At 62.3% G+C, this 18,475-nt stretch overlaps 1 protein-coding gene across 4 annotated transcripts in view; it reads left to right on the top strand.

The window, feature by feature from the left end:
• Nucleotides 1–5,442: 5,442 nt before the first annotated feature.
• The window catches only part of LOC140912289 (integrin alpha-X-like), a 31,737-nt gene continuing 18,704 nt past the window's right edge, over nt 5,443–18,475 (top strand). For all 4 annotated transcript variants that reach the window (XM_073346479.1, XM_073346480.1, XM_073346481.1 and 1 more), the window contains exons 1-18: nt 5,443–6,008; nt 6,918–7,035; nt 7,349–7,443; nt 7,582–7,646; nt 7,929–8,043; nt 8,311–8,438; nt 8,608–8,759; nt 8,842–8,995; nt 10,493–10,637; nt 10,919–10,995; nt 15,364–15,496; nt 15,587–15,723; nt 15,988–16,128; nt 16,450–16,659; nt 17,216–17,346; nt 17,493–17,650; nt 17,743–17,894; nt 18,179–18,310. In XM_073346479.1, the coding sequence (XP_073202580.1) occupies nt 5,945–6,008; nt 6,918–7,035; nt 7,349–7,443; nt 7,582–7,646; nt 7,929–8,043; nt 8,311–8,438; nt 8,608–8,759; nt 8,842–8,995; nt 10,493–10,637; nt 10,919–10,995; nt 15,364–15,496; nt 15,587–15,723; nt 15,988–16,128; nt 16,450–16,659; nt 17,216–17,346; nt 17,493–17,650; nt 17,743–17,894; nt 18,179–18,310 (2,307 nt within the window). In that variant the 5' untranslated portion in view covers nt 5,443–5,944. The remainder of the gene's footprint in view (nt 6,009–6,917; nt 7,036–7,348; nt 7,444–7,581; nt 7,647–7,928; nt 8,044–8,310; nt 8,439–8,607; nt 8,760–8,841; nt 8,996–10,492; nt 10,638–10,918; nt 10,996–15,363; nt 15,497–15,586; nt 15,724–15,987; nt 16,129–16,449; nt 16,660–17,215; nt 17,347–17,492; nt 17,651–17,742; nt 17,895–18,178; nt 18,311–18,475) is intronic.

The raw sequence follows: 18,475 nt of genomic DNA, 5'->3' as shown, positions 1-18,475 counted from the left end.
ACAAATGCAAAGTCCCCCACTTAGGTGGGAACAATCTTGCACACACACACAATGGGCAAGGATGGCCTAGGAAGGAGAGCTGCGGACAGGGATCTGCGGGTCAGAGTGGATCACAAGCTAAATATGAGTCACCAGGGTAACGCTGTTGCAAAAAAAGGCAACATCCTTCTGGGATGTGTTGTAAGCAGGACACCAGAAGTAATTCTTCCTCTTTACTCCGCTCTGATACGGGATCAGGTGGAGTATCGGGTCCGGTTCTGGGCACCACGTTTCAGGAAGGATGTGGACAAATTGGAGAAAGTCCAGAGAAGAGCAGCAGAAATGATTCAAGGTCTAGAAACCATGAGCTGGGAGGGAAGATTGAAAACACAGGGTTTGTTTAGTCTGGAGAAGTGAAGACGGAGAGGGGACGTGAGAACAGGTTTCCAGTAGGTAAAAGGTTGTTCCAAGGAGGCGGGAGAAGAATTGTTCTCGTTAACCTCTCAGGATAGGACAAGAAGCCATGGGCTTACATTGCCGCAAGGGCGGTTTAGGTTGGACATTCGGACAAACTTCCTGTCGGGGGGGGTGAAGCCCTTTAATCAATTGCCCAGGGAGGTTGTGGAGTCTCCATCATTGGAGATTTTTAAGAGCAGGTTGGACAAACCCCTGTCAGGGACGGTCTAGAGCAGCGTTTCTCAAACTGGGGTCTGCGGACCCCACTCATCAACTCCTCCCCCTCCGTCCCTCACTTAGGAGCCACTGCCAGAGGGATGTGCACCCAAACCCCCTCCCGCATCCCAAACCCCTTCCCAGAGCCTGCACCCCTTCCTGCACCCAAACTTCCTGCCCCAGCCTGGTGAAAGTGACTGAGGGAGGGGGAGAGCGAGTGATGGAGGGAGGGGGGACGGAGACCAGAACTTTCCACTGTGGCTAAACGACAGAGGAAAAGAGAAGTTAGAGGCAAACCGGAGTCCTTTGGAAAGTGGAAGTGAAATCTCACGGAGGAGTATAGAAAGGAACCTGGACTCTGGTGAGTCAAGTGTAAACGGAAAACTAGGCAGGACCACAAGAGAATTTGAAGAGCAACTAGCTGAAGATATGCAAACTAACAGCAACGTTTGTTAAGTCCATCAGAAGAATCAGAAGCAGGAAGCCTGCCAAACGACCAGTGGGGCCACTGGACGGTCGAGGTGCTAAGGGAGCACTCAAGGATGATAAGGCCATTGTGGAGAAACTAAATGAATTCTTTGCATCGCTCTTCACGGCTCAGGATGTGAGGGAGATTCCCAAACCTGAGTCATTCTTAGATGACAGATCTGAGGAACCGTCCCCGATTGAGGTGTCACGAGGGGAGGTTTTTGAAGAAATTGATAAACTAAACAGTAAGAAGTCCCCGGGCCCAGCTGGTATCACCCAAGAGGGAAACCGCAGCACTGTGGTATGTAACCTGTTGTTTAAATCCGCTTCTGTCCCAGATGACTGGAGGACAGCTAGGGTGACACCAGGTTTTAAAATGGCCCCAGAAGTGATCCTCAAGGGCGGCCAGACTGGGTCAGGCCAAAGGGCTATCCAGCCCGGTGTCCTGTCTGCCGAGAGGGGCCAGATCTGCCTGCAGGATTCAAGCTGCGGGTGGACCAGGGATTTGTACAGAGGCAGTATATTTTCTCTCTTATTATCTCTCCCTTTCCTAATGGTTCCCGAAGTTGGCTTCGCTTTGCGACGGCCGCTGCACAGTGCGGGGATGTTTTCAGAGAACGACCCCCAGTGACTCCCCGAGGAGACCCGTGGCAGAGACGGGTGCAGAAGGCCGCCGGGCGTGGTTCCAGGAGGCGGCGGGGCCAGAGGGCGACCCCGGCAAGAGAGTGCCAGTTTCATGGAGGGCTGGCAGGCGGAAGGGGGTTCCTCCCAGGGAGCGTACTGAGCCGGGAGAGAGCTCGGGGCCTGTGAGTCCGTGGCAACGTGGTAGCAGAGGACGGCGGGCGGATGCACCCTGTAGACGGGTGGCTGCCAGTGGTAAAACAAGGAGATTGAAGGGACCAGCGAGGAAGTGGGCTCTAATCAGTTCCCTAAAAGGGGCCTTGCAGCTGGTGCCGGGAGAGAGGGCTGAGCATTGGGGGGCTCACTCGGGGGAGCGGATTGCCCGGCTGGCAGAGAATGACCAGGCCGAGGAGCAAGAGCCAGATCAACAGCAGGGCTCCCGGGATGCCCGGAGAGCCTGGGCGTAGCAGGGGGTCCACCAGACCCGGTTCCCCAGAAAGGGGGGACTTCCCAAGCTGGGTTCTCCCCGGTGGATGTGAAGAGATGGGAACGGGAGTCGGAGGAGAGGCAGGCCAAGAGGATTGGCTGTAGGGAAAGTGGGGAAAGGCCCCAAATGCCCATTCCACAGGGACCCTGGATTCCCAAGTGGGCCCAGCGCAGTGGGGTACAGCCCCGGGCGTTACCCAAGGAGGTCACCAGCCCGCTGGGAGAATCTCTCCGCACGGGGGGAAAGGGCGCGGGGCCACCTCTGCAGGGGATGGGTGTAATCGGAGGGTGGGCAGGAGTCACCCAGAGACCCCAAAGACACAGGGAATCTGCGTCCAGGAGACCCCTCGAAAGGTTCCTGTGGCAAAGGGAGGACGGCCGGGAGCCGGGCTCAGCGGAGGGCACGTACGCTGGGGACGCGAACCGTCTCTCTTTCAAACTGGATCCGGACCCTGTGGCAGTAACCGCCAAAGAGCAAAACCGAGAGATCCCGGATCTCGCTCCTCCAGGAGAGGGCTCAGCCCCCAGGGGGGAGCCCGGTGCGGGGAGCTGGGAGGGAGGTCCGGGGGCCCTGGGACACGGGTGCTGAGGAGATGCAGGCATGGCCGAGGTGGGCCTGGGAGAGGCAGTGCCCAGTGCAAACCTCACCCTGAGGGGGGTGGTCAGACCCGCTCCCCCCCGGATTAAGGTGCATCTAAATAGGGGCCTGAGGGGGGCCCCGAAGAGGTTGGGGGGCCCAATCAGCTGCCAGCGGAGGTGCTGATGGGAGACGGGTCGGAGAACTGGCCAGACGGTGCCCGCTTGGCCTGACCACTTCCAACCGGGGGAGAGAGTTCCCAGGGGCGGGGCTTAACCGGCCTGAGACCCAGACTTTGTCACGAGGTGGGGAAACTGAGGCACGGCCAACGAGGGCCGGGCCCCGACCCCAGCCGCTGAATTCCAGACCCAGCCACAGAAGGATCCCTCCTGGAAGAAGCCAGGGGCAAGACCCTGGGGAAGGATCGCAGGGAAGGAGCCCGGTGAGAGAAGCGACCGGGCACCCTGCAGGAAAACAGCCTTGCGGGATCAAAGGGCGGCTGGGGCACCGGAAGAGGGGTCTCGGCTCGGGGCAAAGGGCCCCCCAGGATGGGCCCTGTGAAATCAGCAACCGGCGGAAGGAGGTGAGTGGTGCTGGGCCGCGAGGTCAGCACCATGTCGACGTGGTGGAGCTGGGGAGATGTTGGGGCGGCCGTGGGTGTGGGCAGGAGAAGGGGAAAGTGAGTCCGCTGAGACAGGAGCTGGCTCTCTGCCCCGCTAAGCCCTGCTCGCCGGCAGGCATCAGAGGGGCTGCGTCGCACCCGCAGCCGGGCGCCAGCCGGCCTGGGCCCTGCCCGTAGGGGAAGGGGGGTTTCCCCTGTTCACAGTCCCCGGGGAACGGCCCAGGGCCCGGAGAGAGCTGAGAGTCATGCTGGTGGGGCTGGCCGAGGTGTCGGACCTGGGCCCCAAGCTGGGGAGCGGCTGCCTGAAGCCAGAGCCGGCCAAGGTGCAGGGGATCAGAGACTGGCCCGTTCCCCAAACCAGGAAGCGGGCCCAGGCCTCAAAGGGGACTGGAGGTTCGTGCCCCACTTTAGCTCCCATGGCAGGGGAGCCGGACAAGGGGGTCTGGACCGAGCCGTGCAAGGGGGACGCTGGAGGAGGCTCTAACCATGGGGCCGGTCCTGGTAAACCCAGACTTGGACACACCCTTTATGGCATTCAGCGGACAGCTCAGATGCAGGGCAGGGCTTTACCGGATGAAAGGGGCCAATGCTGAGCCCGAGGGGGGCGTCTGATCCCCCAGGATGATGACGTGGGGGTGTCCAGGTGAAGGGGAGCGCGGATGTTACAGCTGATGCGTTGTCCCGGAGAGGGGGGCCTGATCTTCCCCAGGTCACTGGCTGGACTGACCCTGCGAAGCGGGGAGAGATGTGATGAGGTGGTGGGGGGGGGGGTTCTTAGCGTCTTGCCTGGGTGCGGGCTGTGCCTCAGTTTCCCGGTGTGTAGCGAGGTGGTGGGAGGTTTGTTGTTACAGCGGAGGAGGTGTGACCTTGACCGGCAGTTGGGACCCTGGACAACGAGCAGGAGGTGGGGGACCCTGGTGACTGAGTGGCCCCCCCAGTGCGGGGGTCAGCCGGTTCGGGCCAGTGGGAGGACAAAGGGCTGAGAAGAGAGGACTCCGGTGACCTGACCTGCTGGGTCCAGCCAGAGGGGACCAAAGGCCAGAGGAGAGAGGGCCCCAGCGCCCTGTTTACCTGGGACGGGAGACAGGACAGGGGAGGAGCTGTTGGGGGGGGATGATACTGGGTGACCGGCTGGGGAGGGAGCAGCCGGAGGCCCCCCGGGACGCGGGAGAGACCGACGTATACGGTGCTGAGGGATGCCACGGCAGAGCCAGGTGGGCAGGGAAAGCTCAGAGGTGCGGTCCCAGGCGGCGGCAGGGCCTTACCCCAGTGTGAGAGAGTGACCTTCACGGAGGGCTGTCACGCCGAAGGGGGGTCTCTCCCAGGGGCTTCATGGAGCCGAGGGGCATGAGCCCTGTCAGTCCAGGACTCCTCTTCTCATCACACAAGAACTAGGGGGTCACCCAATGAAATGAATAGGCAGCAGGTTTAAAACAAACACAAGGAAGTATTTCTTCACCCAACGCACAGTCAACCTGTGGAACTCCTCGCCGGAGGACATTGTGAAGGCCAAGACTGCAACAGGGTTCCAATAAGAACTAGATAAATTCATGGAGGACGGGGCCACCAATGGCTATTAGCCAGGATGGGCAGGGAGGGTGTCCCTAGCCTCTGTTTGCCAGGAGCTGGTTCTGGGCGACAGGGGATGGATCACTTGATAATTTTCTGGTCTGTTCATTCCCTGTGGGGCACCTGGCCCTGGCCACTGTCGGCAGACAGGACACTGGGTGAGAGGGACCCTTGATCTGACCTAGTTCTTATGTTCTGGCTCCCAGCCCCCCACCCCCTGTTCTAACCACTAGACCTCACTCCCCGCCCAGAGCTGGGGAGAAAACCCAGGAGTCCTGGCTCCCACCCACACCCCCCCTCACTCTAACCCACTCCAGCAGAATGTTGTGGAGTTGCGAACTTCCTCCCAACAGTGCCCTATGAGTGTGTGGGGGGGGGTGACTCAGAGAGAGGGGAAGGGCTCAGGAGGTGGGGGGGCTGCAGGGGGGACATGAAGGGTTAACCGTGGAGCCCGGGTGGGACTGGGGGGAAGTGACTCCAGCCAAGGGCTGGGAGCTGAGGCCAGACCACATCCGCCCCTGCAGCCGGGAGATAAAGAATCGACACGCCAGCCCCATAGTGACACCAGGGCCCCCCCCCCGGCCCACAGCGCCCCCTGCTGAACCCCCTGCCCTGCCCCATGGCACGCCCTGCCCCACAGCACCCCCTGCTGAACCCTCTGCCCTGCCCCATGGCACGCCCTGCCCCACAGCACCCCCTGCTGAACCCCCTGCCTTGCCCCATGGCACGCCCTGCCCCGCAGCGCCACCCTTGAGCCCCCGCCCTGCTCCCTGCCCCACGGCGGCCCCGCTGCGCCCCCTGCAGGCAGCATCTGCACTGACAGCTCGGCCTGTCCCCTGGGCTACCCCAGTGAGCCATGGCCCCGTGCCGGTGAGGGGCGGTGATGCGGCGGGGGAAGGAAATGAGTCTACAAGACATGACCCACCCCGGACACGGGGCCGAGAGAAGTGATGGCGCCGGACCCCAAACTGCGACCGCTGCTCCTGGCTCTGCTCACGCTAAACCTCCTGCGAGGTGCTCGGGGCAGGGGGCTGCGGGTCGGGAGTGAGGGGCACCGGCAGAGCTGGGGGGGCCCAGGGCTGGGCTGGCATGGGGCTGCGGGTTGGGAGTGGGGGGCACCGGCAGAGCTGGGTGGGGGCAGGGCTGGGGGGGCAGGGGCTGTGGGTCGGGAGTGAGGGGCACCGGCAGAGCTGGGGGGGCCCAGGGCTGGGCTGGCATGGGGCTGCGGGTCGGGAGTAGGGGGCACCGGCAGGGCTGGGGGGGTAGGGGGCTGCGGGTCGGGAGTAGGGGGCACCGGCAGGGCTGGGGGGGTAGGGGGATGCGGGTCGGGAGTAGGGGGCACCGGCAGAGCTGGGGGGGCAGGGGGCTGCGGGTCGGGAGTGGGGGGCACCGGCAGAGCTGGGGGGCCCAGGGCTGGGCTGGCATGGGGCTGCGGGTCGGGAGTAGGGGGCACCGACAGAGCTGGGGGGGGGGCAGGCCCCTGAGCGATTGCTCTCACCCCTGGTCCCTGTTTCCTGTTTTTGTTCCCGCTTCTCACTGTGACCCTCGAGGGCTTTTTTCCTGGTGTTTTTTGGGTTTTCTGTGTAAATCCCGCCCCCAGGGACTCCACGTGCTCCCATTTCCCTTCCCCCCCCCACACCGGGGGTGCTGGGCCCCCCTTCTTATTTCTCTTCTGCCCGGGGCGTCAGGCGGGTGGGCCGCAGCCTGGCGGTGTGGTGGGGGGGTTGTGAGCTCTGGGGTAGGAAGCCAGCGGACCCCCCCCCCAGCTCCATCCATCTGTGCCTCCCCCCACATCTCTCCCCTCTGCCTGTCCACCCCCCGTCAGCTGCCTGCCTGTCTGGTCTCCCCCCCCCCCTCCACCCCCTGCAGTGCCCTAGCGCTGCGAGCTTCCCCCAGCAGTGCCCTGCCATTCTGCCCCCCCAGGGCTGGCCCCCTCCCAGGCCTTCAGCATCGAGACCCAGAACCCCACCGTCTTCGAGGGCGATGCTGATGCACAGTTCGGCTACCGGGTCGTCCAGATGCGTTCGAACGGCAGCTCCTGGTGAGAGCCCCCGGCTCTGGGAGGGGAGTGGGGTCTAGTGGTTAGACCGGGGGGGGGGGGCTGGGAGCCAGGACTCCTGGGTTCTCTCCCCAGCTCTGGGAGGGGAGTGGGGTCTAGTGGTTAGAGCGGGGGGGGGGGCTGGGAGCCAGGACTCCTGGGTTCTCTCCCCGGCTCTTGGAGGGGAGTGGGGGCTAGTGGGTTAGGGGAGGGGTGGGGGGGCTGGGAGCCAGGACTCCTGGGTTCTCTCCCCGGCTCTTGGAGGGGAGTGGGATCAAAGTACCCCCCTATCCTGTCTGTACCCATCTCTCCCCAGGCTGGTGGTGAGCGCCCCCCTGGCAGGGAATGGGACGGGGGCCCTGTATCGCTGCTCCTATCATGGGGGGGCCTGTGAGCCCATCCCCCTCCCCGGTAAGTGACGGGCGCATGGTGGGGTCACTGCCCCCCAATATATCTCATGAGTGGTGGGGGAGGGACAGGGGGTTATGTGGGATATTGGGGGTGCCTGGGGGGGGAATCTCTCTCTCATGCTCTCTCTGTCCCCCCCAGACATCCCCCCGGTCTCCCTGGGGCTGGCGCTCGCCTCCGACGAGATCTCCAGGTCCCAGATCGTTGTGAGTCACCCCGGGACCCCGATATAGGGCAGGGCGGTCCTGGGGGTGGGGGCAGGGTTAAGGAGGGGAGGGGCTGTGGGGTGGAAGAGAAGAGGCAGGCAACTGGGGGTGGTGGATCCACCATGAGGGGCAAAGAGAGATGTGGGTGGGGCTGTGGAGGGAGGGGCCAAGGGAGGTGGGGAGGGGTGCAGGTGGGTTCAGGAGATGGGGTGTTGTAGGGGTGTGGGGGGAAGGGTGCAGGAGTGGGGTCCCCCCCCGGTGACCCCCCTTTCCCTCCCCCAGGCCTGCGGCCCCCGGCTCCAGCAGCGCTGCGAGGAGAACGTGTATCTGCAGGGGCTCTGCTACGTGTGGGGGGGCTGGGAGCGCCCCCCCCGGGCCCTGCACCCGGCCGGCCAAGGTGGGGGGCGGGGCTGGGGGGGGGCAGCTGGTGGGGGTGGGGGGCTGAGCTGGGTGAGTTGGAGGGGCGGATCTATTGCCGGGGCTGAGCTGGGGTGGGGGGTGGCTCCAGCCATTGCGGTCGGGGGGCTGAGTTGGGGAACTGGGGAGGGTGGGGGGGGCTGATCTGTTGTGGGGGGGGGTTGATGCTGGCCGGCGGGGCGGGTCTGTGGGAGGGTGATGCTGGTCTGGGGGGGGCTGATCTCTCTTCCCTCCCCACCCCCCCCAGAGTGCATTTCGGGGGTGGACGTGGCTATTTTATATGACGACTCGCAGAGCATCCAGCCCGACGACTTCAGGCTCATGAAACAATTCATCCGGGAGCTGCTGCGGGCCCTGGCGGGGCCCCGCATCCAGGTGGGGGCCCGCCCGCGTCCGGCCGGCCGGCCCGGCACCCCCCGCTGGAGGGGCCGAGCCCTGCCGTGTGTCCGTCCGTCTGTGGACATGTTAGGGGCCGGGCAGCCGGGGACAATCGGCTCTTTTAAATAATCTCCCCCCTTGCTGCCCCCCCTGCCCCCCCCCCCAGATCGCCGTGGTCCAGTTCTCCTCCGAGATCCACCATGTTTTCACCTTTGCCGACTACGCCGCCAAGGGCCCGATGGCCGTGGAGCAGGACCTGGAGGCCTTCTCCCATCTGAAGGGCAACACCCGCACCCCCTCGGCCATCCTCTTCGTGGTGTGAGTACCCCACCAGGGGCGGGAGGGGCGCAGCTGGGCTTCCCCCCCCCCCCGACGCTGACCCTGCCCGCTCTCCCCGCAGAGGCCAGACCTTCGCCCCCGAGAACGGCGCCCGGCCCCACGCCAAGAAGCTGCTGGTCGTCCTGACCGACGGGGAGTCCACCGACGACGGCGCCCTCTTCCCCAAGGCCATCCGGGCGGCCGACAGCAAGGGGCTGGTCCGCTACGCCATCGGGGTAGGGCGGGGACAGGGGAGCCGGCCAGGGGGCTGGAGAGTCCCCGCCGTGCGCGGGGCTTCGAAAAACTCCCGGGGTTCCTCCAGCCTTCTGGGTTCTGGGGGCTCCTGGAAGGTTCGGGGTGCCCAGCGCTCCTGGGGAGACCTTAAAGGTTTCGGGGTTTTAAGCGGTTCTGGAGGGTCCTTAACGGTTTGGGGAACCGAGAGGTTCTTTAAAGGTTCTCGGGTCTGAGAGGTTCTGGGAGGATTTTAGGAGGTTCCCAAGCGGGTCTGGAGGTTCCTGGGAGGTTCTCGGAGGCTCCCGAGAGGTGCTGGATGGTTTTTAGGAGGTTCCTGAGAGGTTCAGTGAGGTTCTGATTGGTTCCCAAGAGGTTCTGCGAGGTTTATGGAGGTTCTGATCAGTTACTGAGAGGTTCTGGAGGTTCATGAGAGGTTTCAGAGGTTCCTGGGAGGTTCTGGATGGTTTTTAGGAGGTTCCTGAGAGGTTCTGGGGGGCTCCTGAGAGGTTCTGGATGGTTTTCAGGAGGTTCCTAGGAGGTTCTGGATGGTTTTTGGGAAGTTCTAGAGGTTCTGTGCGGTTCTGATTGGTTCCCGAGAGGTTCTGGAGTTTCCTGAGAGGTTCTAGAGGTTCTGTGAGGTTCTGATTGGTTCCCGAGAGGTTCTGGAGGTCTCTGATTGGTTCTGGGAGGTTCTTGAGAGGTTCTGGAGGATGCTAATGAGCTATGGGAATTCGCTGAAGGGTTTGGGTCCTCTGATGTTCTGGAGGGCACTTAATGTGCCTGTTGTCTGTGGATATTTTGAAAGTTCTGGATTCCCAAAGGTTCTGGAGGCTCTTTGACGGTTTTGGGTTCCAGAAGGATCTGGCATGTGCTAAGTGGCGCTGCAGGTTCCCTAAAGGTTCTGGAGGGTGCTAAGATGTCCTGGAGAATGAGTCAGTGTTTTTAGGTTGCGAGCGGTTCCTCAAAAATTTTTGGGTTCCTGCAGGATCTAGGGGTTCCTTAAAGGTTCTGGACCAGAAATGAGGAGCTCGGGAGATTCCCAAAGAGACCCGGGAGGGATGTATGGGATTCTGGATTGGGGTTTGGATAGGCCGAGGCAGGGCTTGGGGTGGGGGTGGGGGGCTGGAAGGGTTCTGGAGGGTTCTGATGGATGGGGAGGTTCAGGGAGGCGGTGTAGATGGATCTGGAAGGGTTTGTTGGTATCTGAGGGGTTCTGGGGATTTGTGGGAGGTTCTGGGTGTTGGTGATGGGTCTGTGGGGTTCTGTGGGTCCTAGGAGGTTCCAGTTGGTTCTGGAGTATGGTGGGGAGCTCTGGAGAATGCTAGGGGCTGTCTGCATGTCTGTGAGGCATCCCCGGGGGTTCTAGTTGGTTCTAGAGCATGGTGGGGGGTTCTGGAGGACCATGGGGGGTTCCGTGTTCGTGTGAAGGGCCTGTGGGTTTCCAGGGGGTCTGGAGCCCATTCCTGGAGGTCTCTCTCCTCCCTGCCCCCCGGTTCCAGGTAGGCGAGGCGTTCTCCAAGGCTGAGGCACGCCAGGAGCTGCACACCATCGCCTCGCGGGCTGAGAACGTCTTCCAGGTCGGGAGCTTCTCCGCCCTCAGCACCATCCAGGAGCAGCTTCGCGAGAAGATCTTCGCTATCGAAGGTGCGGGGCCCACAGATCCTCCTCCAGCCCGGACGCCTGGGTCCCTTTCCCTGTCCCAGTGTCTGGGAGTGCTGGGGTGGGGAGCACCACTACCCGGACGCCTGGGTCCCATTCCACGTCCCGCTGTCTGGGAGTGCTGGGTTGGGAAGCACCCCTACCCGGATGCCTGGGTCCTGTTCCCCACCCTGGCCTCTGGGAGTGCTGGGGTGGAGAGCACCCCTACCCGGACGCTTGGGTCCCATTCCCCGCCCGGGTCTCACCGCCTTTTTTCCTCCCCCCAGGGACGGCCCAGGTTTCCAACGCCAGCTCGTTCCATCTGGAGCTGTCGCAAGGTGGATTCAGCGCCCTGCTCACCCCGGTGGGTAGAAACCCTCCCCCCCTCCCGTGCACCCTGGGGGGGGCCAGCCCGGTCCATGGGCTCGAGCTCCAGCTGGGGGGGCAGGGGCAGAGAGCCCCCCAGGGCTGTAGTCGGACCAGGTGTAATACACGGTCCCACCACAAAGTGGAGCCAGCCACCCTGCTATGAACACGCCAATTATTGCTGGGCTCGTTACCATTAATCACAGGTTTCAGAGTAACAGCCCCTCTAAGGTGCCACAAGTCCTCCTTTTCTTTCTACCATTAATCATTCCTCTGCCAACCTTCCTATTTCTAACCATATTAATTGGCTATAATGATTCCTAAGTCAGAATGTACTTTAATAAAGCACCATCCATGTGATAATTGTCCTAACTGATGGCAACATTTCATACCGTCATTGACCGTCCTCGCTCACTGGGAAGGGGAACGCAGGGATGGGGAGATTCGTGTCCCGACGCCAGGGTGAGGGTTCCCACGGGTAGGCTGGGGTTTCTCCTGCCTAGCAAGAGTTTCCTGGTTTGCTCGTGGATACAGTCCTCGCTAGCCTGCGGTGCGCCGACCTCTCGTTCACAGGAACAGCCTCTCAGGGGTGTTAATACCTTGATAGTAAGGAGGAGAAACATTAATATAAAGTGGTATATTACTGCCAAGAGACTTCCTAATATCCAGGGGAATTATTATGAATAAGAACTTTGAATATTAATAAGGATAACAGTAACATTATCCTATCTATCCCCATACACCCTATCTATCTATTTATCTATCTATCCCCATACACCCCTCTCATCTATCTATCTATCTATCTATCTACCCCATACACCCCCTCATCTATCTATCTAGCCCCATACACCCCCTCATCTATCTATCTCCTCACTGCTTTTAATAATATTCTCATATTAATATATACCCATTTATCTAGCTGGCTTTCCCATTGATATGAAGTTTGCTAAATACTTTGTCTCACTGAGGCAGGTTTTCATTCATGTTCATGTTTCCTCATTGACATGATCCTTTTTGCATTAATATTCATATTTATGGTTATTGGTTATTAATATTCATGTCCATGAGACAACGACGCTCCGTGAGACGACAGTCACATGTCTGAAAAGCTATGTCAGGGGGAGCACGGATTTAGCAAACTGCCGGGGTCAGCGGCCGTATATTGCTCTCGATGATGTTATCGTTCTCATTAATATTAACAGCTGTTTAATGAGATTTGCTTATTGTTACTGACGAGTGTCTCATGCGATTACTATAGCCCCGTCTCTAAAATCGGTTTCCTCGTTACATTGACGCTAATATCTTCTCATTTGTTATTCATTGGTTTTCATGACTGTGCATCATTTTCTAATTCATGGTCGACTTTTCTCATTGATCATGTTAGTTATGGGTCAATGTTAAATATGCACCTTCTGGTTTCTTCCCACTTCCCTCTTCGGGGTGGGTGACTTCTGTAGCTTTCTTCCAAAGCTCACAGCTGTACGCCCAGTCGTGCCAATCGGTCTCTCGGGGGTCCCGCAATGTCCAGTCCACGTGCCGAGTCTTTGGCCTTACGCTCGGTCCTCTTCCATCCGTGATCATTGCGAGGGCCCATGTGTCTCTCCAGTGTCCGCTGGCCAGGTCTGTACCGACCTCACCCCCTCGGCTCGTCTTGCATTGGGGGGGGCCCCCCGTTCGCCACCTCATTTTGCTCCCTGTCACGGAGCGTCCAATCGTTTGACCATCTGGAGAACGTCCTCACCGTGGCGGAGAGCAGATGCCTGAGTGTCTTTCCCTGTTGCGAGCAATAGCTCAGGGAGACTTTTCCTGGTGGAGAGGCGCTCTCCATTCCTGTTCGCTCATGGCCATTAATATACTTTTCTTCCTCCTCCTCCTCCTCCTCCATCTCCATCACTGGCAGCTTGCACCCCGGTCGCCCATTCTGCACCATCCCCTGCTCATCTCTTTGTGGACGACCCGCCCTTGAGATCCACCCAAGGGAACCACCGCGTCCAACCATGAGCTTTTCCCACCCCATGTTCTTCTGCCGTCGACTTCCCCTCCAGCGCCCAGAAATCTGCATCTCCTGGCCAACCCCCCGACAGCAAATCGGTTTTGCCCTGCGAATCGAACCTCCCTTTTCCTCAAGGGTCTCCGACAAACGCCTGCTGAGTGCCCGTCATCTCCAATGTGATAGCTTCTGATTCTGAACTGCCATGTCTCCTCGGGTGCCCGGCTTTGCTCATGGCTCGACGTCCTGCTCCCGTTACCCCACGTTTCTCCCCGTTCCCCACGCCCCTCGGGGGGGGGGGGGGGGTTCAGAGGTCGTTCGCATCCTGGGTCTTTGCACATGAGTTTGCAGCGATGGCCCAGGCATCAGAGGGCCGGGTGGGGGTTAGCGTGGTGAGGATTAGGTAATATAGAATAGTCACAGAGTCATAGAAGATTAGGGTTGGAAGAGACCTCAGGAGGTATCTAGTCCAACCCCCTGCTCAAAGCAGGACCAATCCCCAACTAAATCATCCCAGCCAGGGCTTTGTCAAGCCCGACCTTAAAAACTTCTAAGGAAGGAGAGTCCACCACCTCCCTAGGGAACCCATTCCAGGGCTTCACCGCCCTCCTAGTGAAAAAGTGTTTCCTAATATCCAACCTAGACCTCCCCCACGGCAACTTGAGACCATTACTCCTTGTTTTGTCATCTGCCAGCACTGAAAACAGCCGAGCCCCATCATCTCTGGAACCCCCTTTCAGGTAGTTGAAAGCAGCTATCAAATCCCCCCTCACTCTTCTCTTCTGCAGGCTAAACAATCCCAGCTCCCTCAGCCTCTCCTCATAAGTCATGTGTTCCAGTCCCCTAATCATTTTTGTTGCCCTTCGCTGGACTCTTTCCAATTTTTCCAAATCCTTCTTGTAGTGTGGGGCCCAAAACTGGACACAGTACTCCAGACGAGGCCTCACCAATGTTGAATAGAGGGGAACGATCACGTCCCTTGATCTGCTGGCAATGCCCCTACTTATACATCCCAAAATGCCATTGGCCTTCTTGGCAACAAGGGCACACTGCTGACTCATATCCAGCTTCTCGTCCACTGTCACCCCTAGGTCCTTTTCCGCAGAACTGCTGCCGAGCCATTCGGTCCCCAGTCTGTAGCTGTGCATTGGGTTCTTCCGTCCTAAGGGCAGGACCCTGCACTTGTGTGACGAAGTGGGACTGTTCTTAATGTTTCCTCTGAATAGTGTGGGGGTGCCTCAGTTTCCCCTAGGCAGTTCTTAAGTCTCTAGGTGGTGGGATAAGGGTGTATGATCGTTGCAGAGCCCTAGAGGGCAGGTGTGTGCAGGGGTCTGGACACAGAGAATGGCCGACACCCTGTTTCCTGGCCACTGATGGCCTGGGCCCTTCCCCCCTGCAAGGTGAGAGCTAAAGGGTTGGAGAACAAAGGAATCCAGTGACCTCCTGGCCCGGGAAAGGAACAAAGCCCAGGGGAGGAGGGGCTGGAGGGAGTTTCAGTTTGGGGCTGGCTGGGACATGGAGTGAAGGGCAGACATGGTTGCCTGGCTCACTGCCCCCCAAAATGGACCCAGCTGAGGGGTCCTGTTCTCTGCACCTGCAAGCTCTGTTTTAGACCATGTTCCTGTCGTCTAATAAACCTCTGTTTTCCTGGCTGGCTGAGAGTCCCGTCTGACTGCGGAGTTGGGGGGCAGGACCCTCTGGCTTCCCCAGGACCCCGCCTGGGGGGACTGGCTGTGGGAAGCGCCCGGAGGGGCAGAGGAGGCTGGAGGCTCCGGGGTCAGACCCAGGAAGGTGGAGCCGGGGGAGCTGTGTGTCCTGCAGACAGGCTGCTCCCCGAGAGGAGACTCCCCCAGAGTCCTGCCCGGCTCCATAGGGAGCAGGTCCTGAGCATCGCCCGGGGACCCCGGGACAACTGGTCCTTGTTGAACCTCATCCGATTTCTTTTGGCCCAATCCTCCAATTTGTCTCGGTCCCTCTGGGTCCTGTCCCCACCCTCCCGCGTATCTACCTCTCCCCCCAGCTTGGGGTCACCTGTGAACTTGCTGAGGGTGCAATCCAGTCATGAATCATTATTGTGGCTCATTAATCGTCTGACTATTTCCCCTTATTAATATTCATTTGGCTCAGTAATATCCTGTTTCCCATCATTAATCATTCTTTTAGCTTATTAATATGCGGAAGGCTTCACCTCATTCATAGTCATGTGGGCTCATGAATGTTTGTGGGTCGTTCGTTAGCGCTGGGCTGATGGGGGGGAACTGGTGGGTTACGGGCTGTTGGAGGGCAGGGCCCCGCGTGGCAGAGGGGGTGGGGGACAGGCTAGGACGCCTGGGTCCCTCACAGCCCTCTCTCTGTCTCTCTTCTTCCGCCCCCTAGGAGGCTGTTGTGGTGGGGGCGGTGGGGGCCTACGACTGGGCGGGGGGGCTGGAGGAGTGGTCGGGAGCCCCCCTCCTCGCCAACTTCATCAATGAGTCCTCACTGGGGCAGGAGGCCAAGGACTCGTACCTGGGTGAGTGACCCCCCCCATCCCTCTACACCCCTCCCTCACTTACCCCCTTCCCCCAGCCCCCCCATGCTAACTCTCCCCCCCCCCCCGCAGGCTATGCCGTGGCCCTGGCCCGCCAGGGGGGCCGTGTCCTCTACGTGGCTGGAGCCCCCCGGTTTGGGCACGTCGGGCGTGTGGGAGTCTTCCAGCGCAGCGGGGGGCGGGTCGGAGACAGTGTCCTGGGGGAGCAGGTGAGAATCGTGCCCCCCCGTCCGTCTGTCTCTCCTCCACCCCGACACCCATCCATCTGCCCCCCGCTCCCCTGTCCGTCCCTCACCTCACACCCCTGTCCGTCTGTCCATCCATAACCCTTCCCCCACCCGTCTGTCCAGGCCCCCAGTGCCTCCCGCCCCATTCCTCCCTCCGGCTGTGCCCCCAGCCCCTCATCCGTCCGTCTGTCCAGCCCCTCCACACCCTGCATCCGTCCGTCCGTCTGTCTCTCTCCCCCGCCCCAGGTGGGCTCCTCCTTCGGGGCCGAGCTCTGCACCCTGGACCTGGACGGGGACGGCGAGACAGACCTGGTTCTGATCGGGGCCCCCGGCCACCAGAACCGCAGCTGGGGCGGCCTGGTCCAGGTCTGCGCCCTGCGGGACGGGGTGAGCGCGGGGGGGAGATGGGGGGCTGGGGGGTGGGGCAGGGGGGACCAGGCTGGGGGAAGGTGGGGGTGGCGCTTGGGGGGGAGGGGAGGGATTGGGAGGGGGATGGGTAGAGGGGGTGGGGGTGGGGCTGGGGGAGATGGGGGGCTGGGGGTGGGGCAGGGGGGACCAGGCTGGGGGGAGATGGGGTTGGGGCTTGGGGGGGAGGGGAAGGAAAGGGAGGGGGATGGGCGGAGGGCAGGGCAGGGCTGGGGGTGGGGCGGGGGGACCGGGCTGGGGGGAGACAGGGCTGGGCTCTGATCTGGTCTCTCTCTGCCCTAGGGCTCCCTGAGATGCACCCAGAGGCTGTGGGGGTCCCCGGGGGACGGGCTGGGCCGGTTCGGGGCGGCGCTGGGGCCCCTGGGGGACGTGAACGGGGACGGCGTGAGAGACGTGGCCATCGGGGCCCCCATGGAGGATGAGGGCCAGGGGGCCCTTTACATCTTCCTGGGGGAGCCGGGGAGACTGGCCCTGAGAGACCCCCACAGCCAGGTGAGAAACCTGGGGGCTGCGGGTCGGGAGTGAGGGGCCCGGCAGGGTTGGGGGGCAGGGCTGGGCTGGCAGGGGGCTGCGGGTCGGGAGTGAGGGGCACCGGCAGGGCTGGGGGGTAGAGCTGGGCTGGCAGGGGGCTGCGGGTCGGGAGTGAGGGGCATTGGCGGGGCTGGGGGGCAGGGCTGGGCTGGCAGGGGGCTGTGGGTCGGGAGTGAGGGGCCTGGCAGGGTTGGGGGGCAGGGCTGGGCTGGCAGGGGGCTGCAGGTCGGGAGTGAGGGGCACCGGCAGGGCTGGGGGGTAGAGCTGGGCTGGCAGGGGGCTGCGGGTCGGGAGTGAGGGGCATTGGCGGGGCTGGGGGGCAGGGCTGGGCTGGCAGGGGGCTGTGGGTCGGGAGTGAGGGGCCTGGCAGGGTTGGGGGGCAGGGCTGGGCTAGCGGGGGGCTGTGGGTCGGGAGTGAGGGGCCTGGCAGGGCTGGGGGGCAGGGCTGGGCTAGCGGGGGGCTGCGGGTCGGGAGTGAGGGGCACCGTCCCATCTCTCTCTCCCCCCTCCCCCGCAGCGCGTCTCCGCCCGGTCTCTTTCTCCCGCCCTCCGGTTTTTCGGGCAGTCCGTCCAGGGCCGGCTGGATCTCAGCGGGGACGGACTCACGGACGTGGCTGTTGGGGCCCTGGGCCGGGCCGTGCTGCTCAGGTAGGGGAGAGGCCAGCGGAGGGCACTGCTGCGGGGAAGCTCGCAGTGCTGGGGAAGGGGGGCGGGAATTGGGGCTGCTGCTGCAGGGGCGGGGGGGCGCGTCCGTCTGTCCCGCTCTCACTGTCGGCGCGTCTGTCTCCCGGCAGGTCCCGTCCGGTGATCGGCGTCTCCTGCTCCCTGGCGCTGAATCCGGCCCGGATCCCCCTGGACGATGCCGGCTGCACAGGGGGGTTGGGTGCGGGGGCCAGGGGGGTCGCCCTGACCCTGTGCTTCAACCTCAGCCAGATCAGCCTGGGGGGGCCAGGTGAGACCCCTCCTCCCTCCGGCGCGTCCCCTCGCCCGGTCCCCCTCCATTCCTTCATTCGTCCCTTCCTCCGTTCCCTCGCTCTCCCGCAGCCCCGCTTCGCGCCCGCGTCTCCTTCACGCTCCAGGTGGATGCTGGGAAATCCAACCCGCGCCTGGCGCTGCACGACGGGACCTCGCAGCTCTTGGAGACCCTGCGGGTCGGCACCAGGCCAGCCTGCAGCACCAAAGCCCTGCACGTCCTGGTAGGACCCCGCTCCCAGCCCCCAGGGCACTGCTGGGTGGGAAGCTCACAGCGCCGGCCGCGAGAGTCCCTAGATGGAGACACTGCTGTGGGGAAGCTTGCAGCACTGAGCAGGGGCAGTCCCTGGCTGGGAGCACAGCTGTGAGGAAGCTCATAGTGCCAGGAGGGGGAGTCCCTGGCTGGGGGCAGGCACTGCTGTGAGGAAGCTCGCAACCCTGGGTGGGGGGAGTCTCTGGCTGGGGGCACTGCTGTGGGGAAGCTCACCGCACTTACCCCTCTCCCCAGCCCTGCCTGGAGGATTTCCTGGCACCGGTGGAGCTGCAGGTGAATTTCTCGGTCCAAGGGGAGCCGGTCCCGGGCACGCGGGGTCTGACGCCCCTGCTCCTCCCCAGCACCAACACCACCACCCACATACAGGTACCCCCCTCCCGCAGCCTGCCGCCCGGACGCCTGGGTCCCTCCCCCTCCCGCAGCCTGCCGCCCCGACGCCTGGGTCCCTCCCCTCGCCTGGCCTGCCGCCCCGACGCCTGGGTCCCTCCCCTTCCCCCGGCCTGCCGCCCCGACGCCTGGGTCCCTCCCCCT

Source organism: Lepidochelys kempii, chromosome 6, assembly GCF_965140265.1.
Source record: "Lepidochelys kempii isolate rLepKem1 chromosome 6, rLepKem1.hap2, whole genome shotgun sequence".
NCBI lineage: Eukaryota > Metazoa > Chordata > Testudines > Cheloniidae > Lepidochelys > Lepidochelys kempii.
Note: the sequence above shows the minus strand (reverse complement) of the source record. Positions and strands in the feature narration are given on the sequence as shown.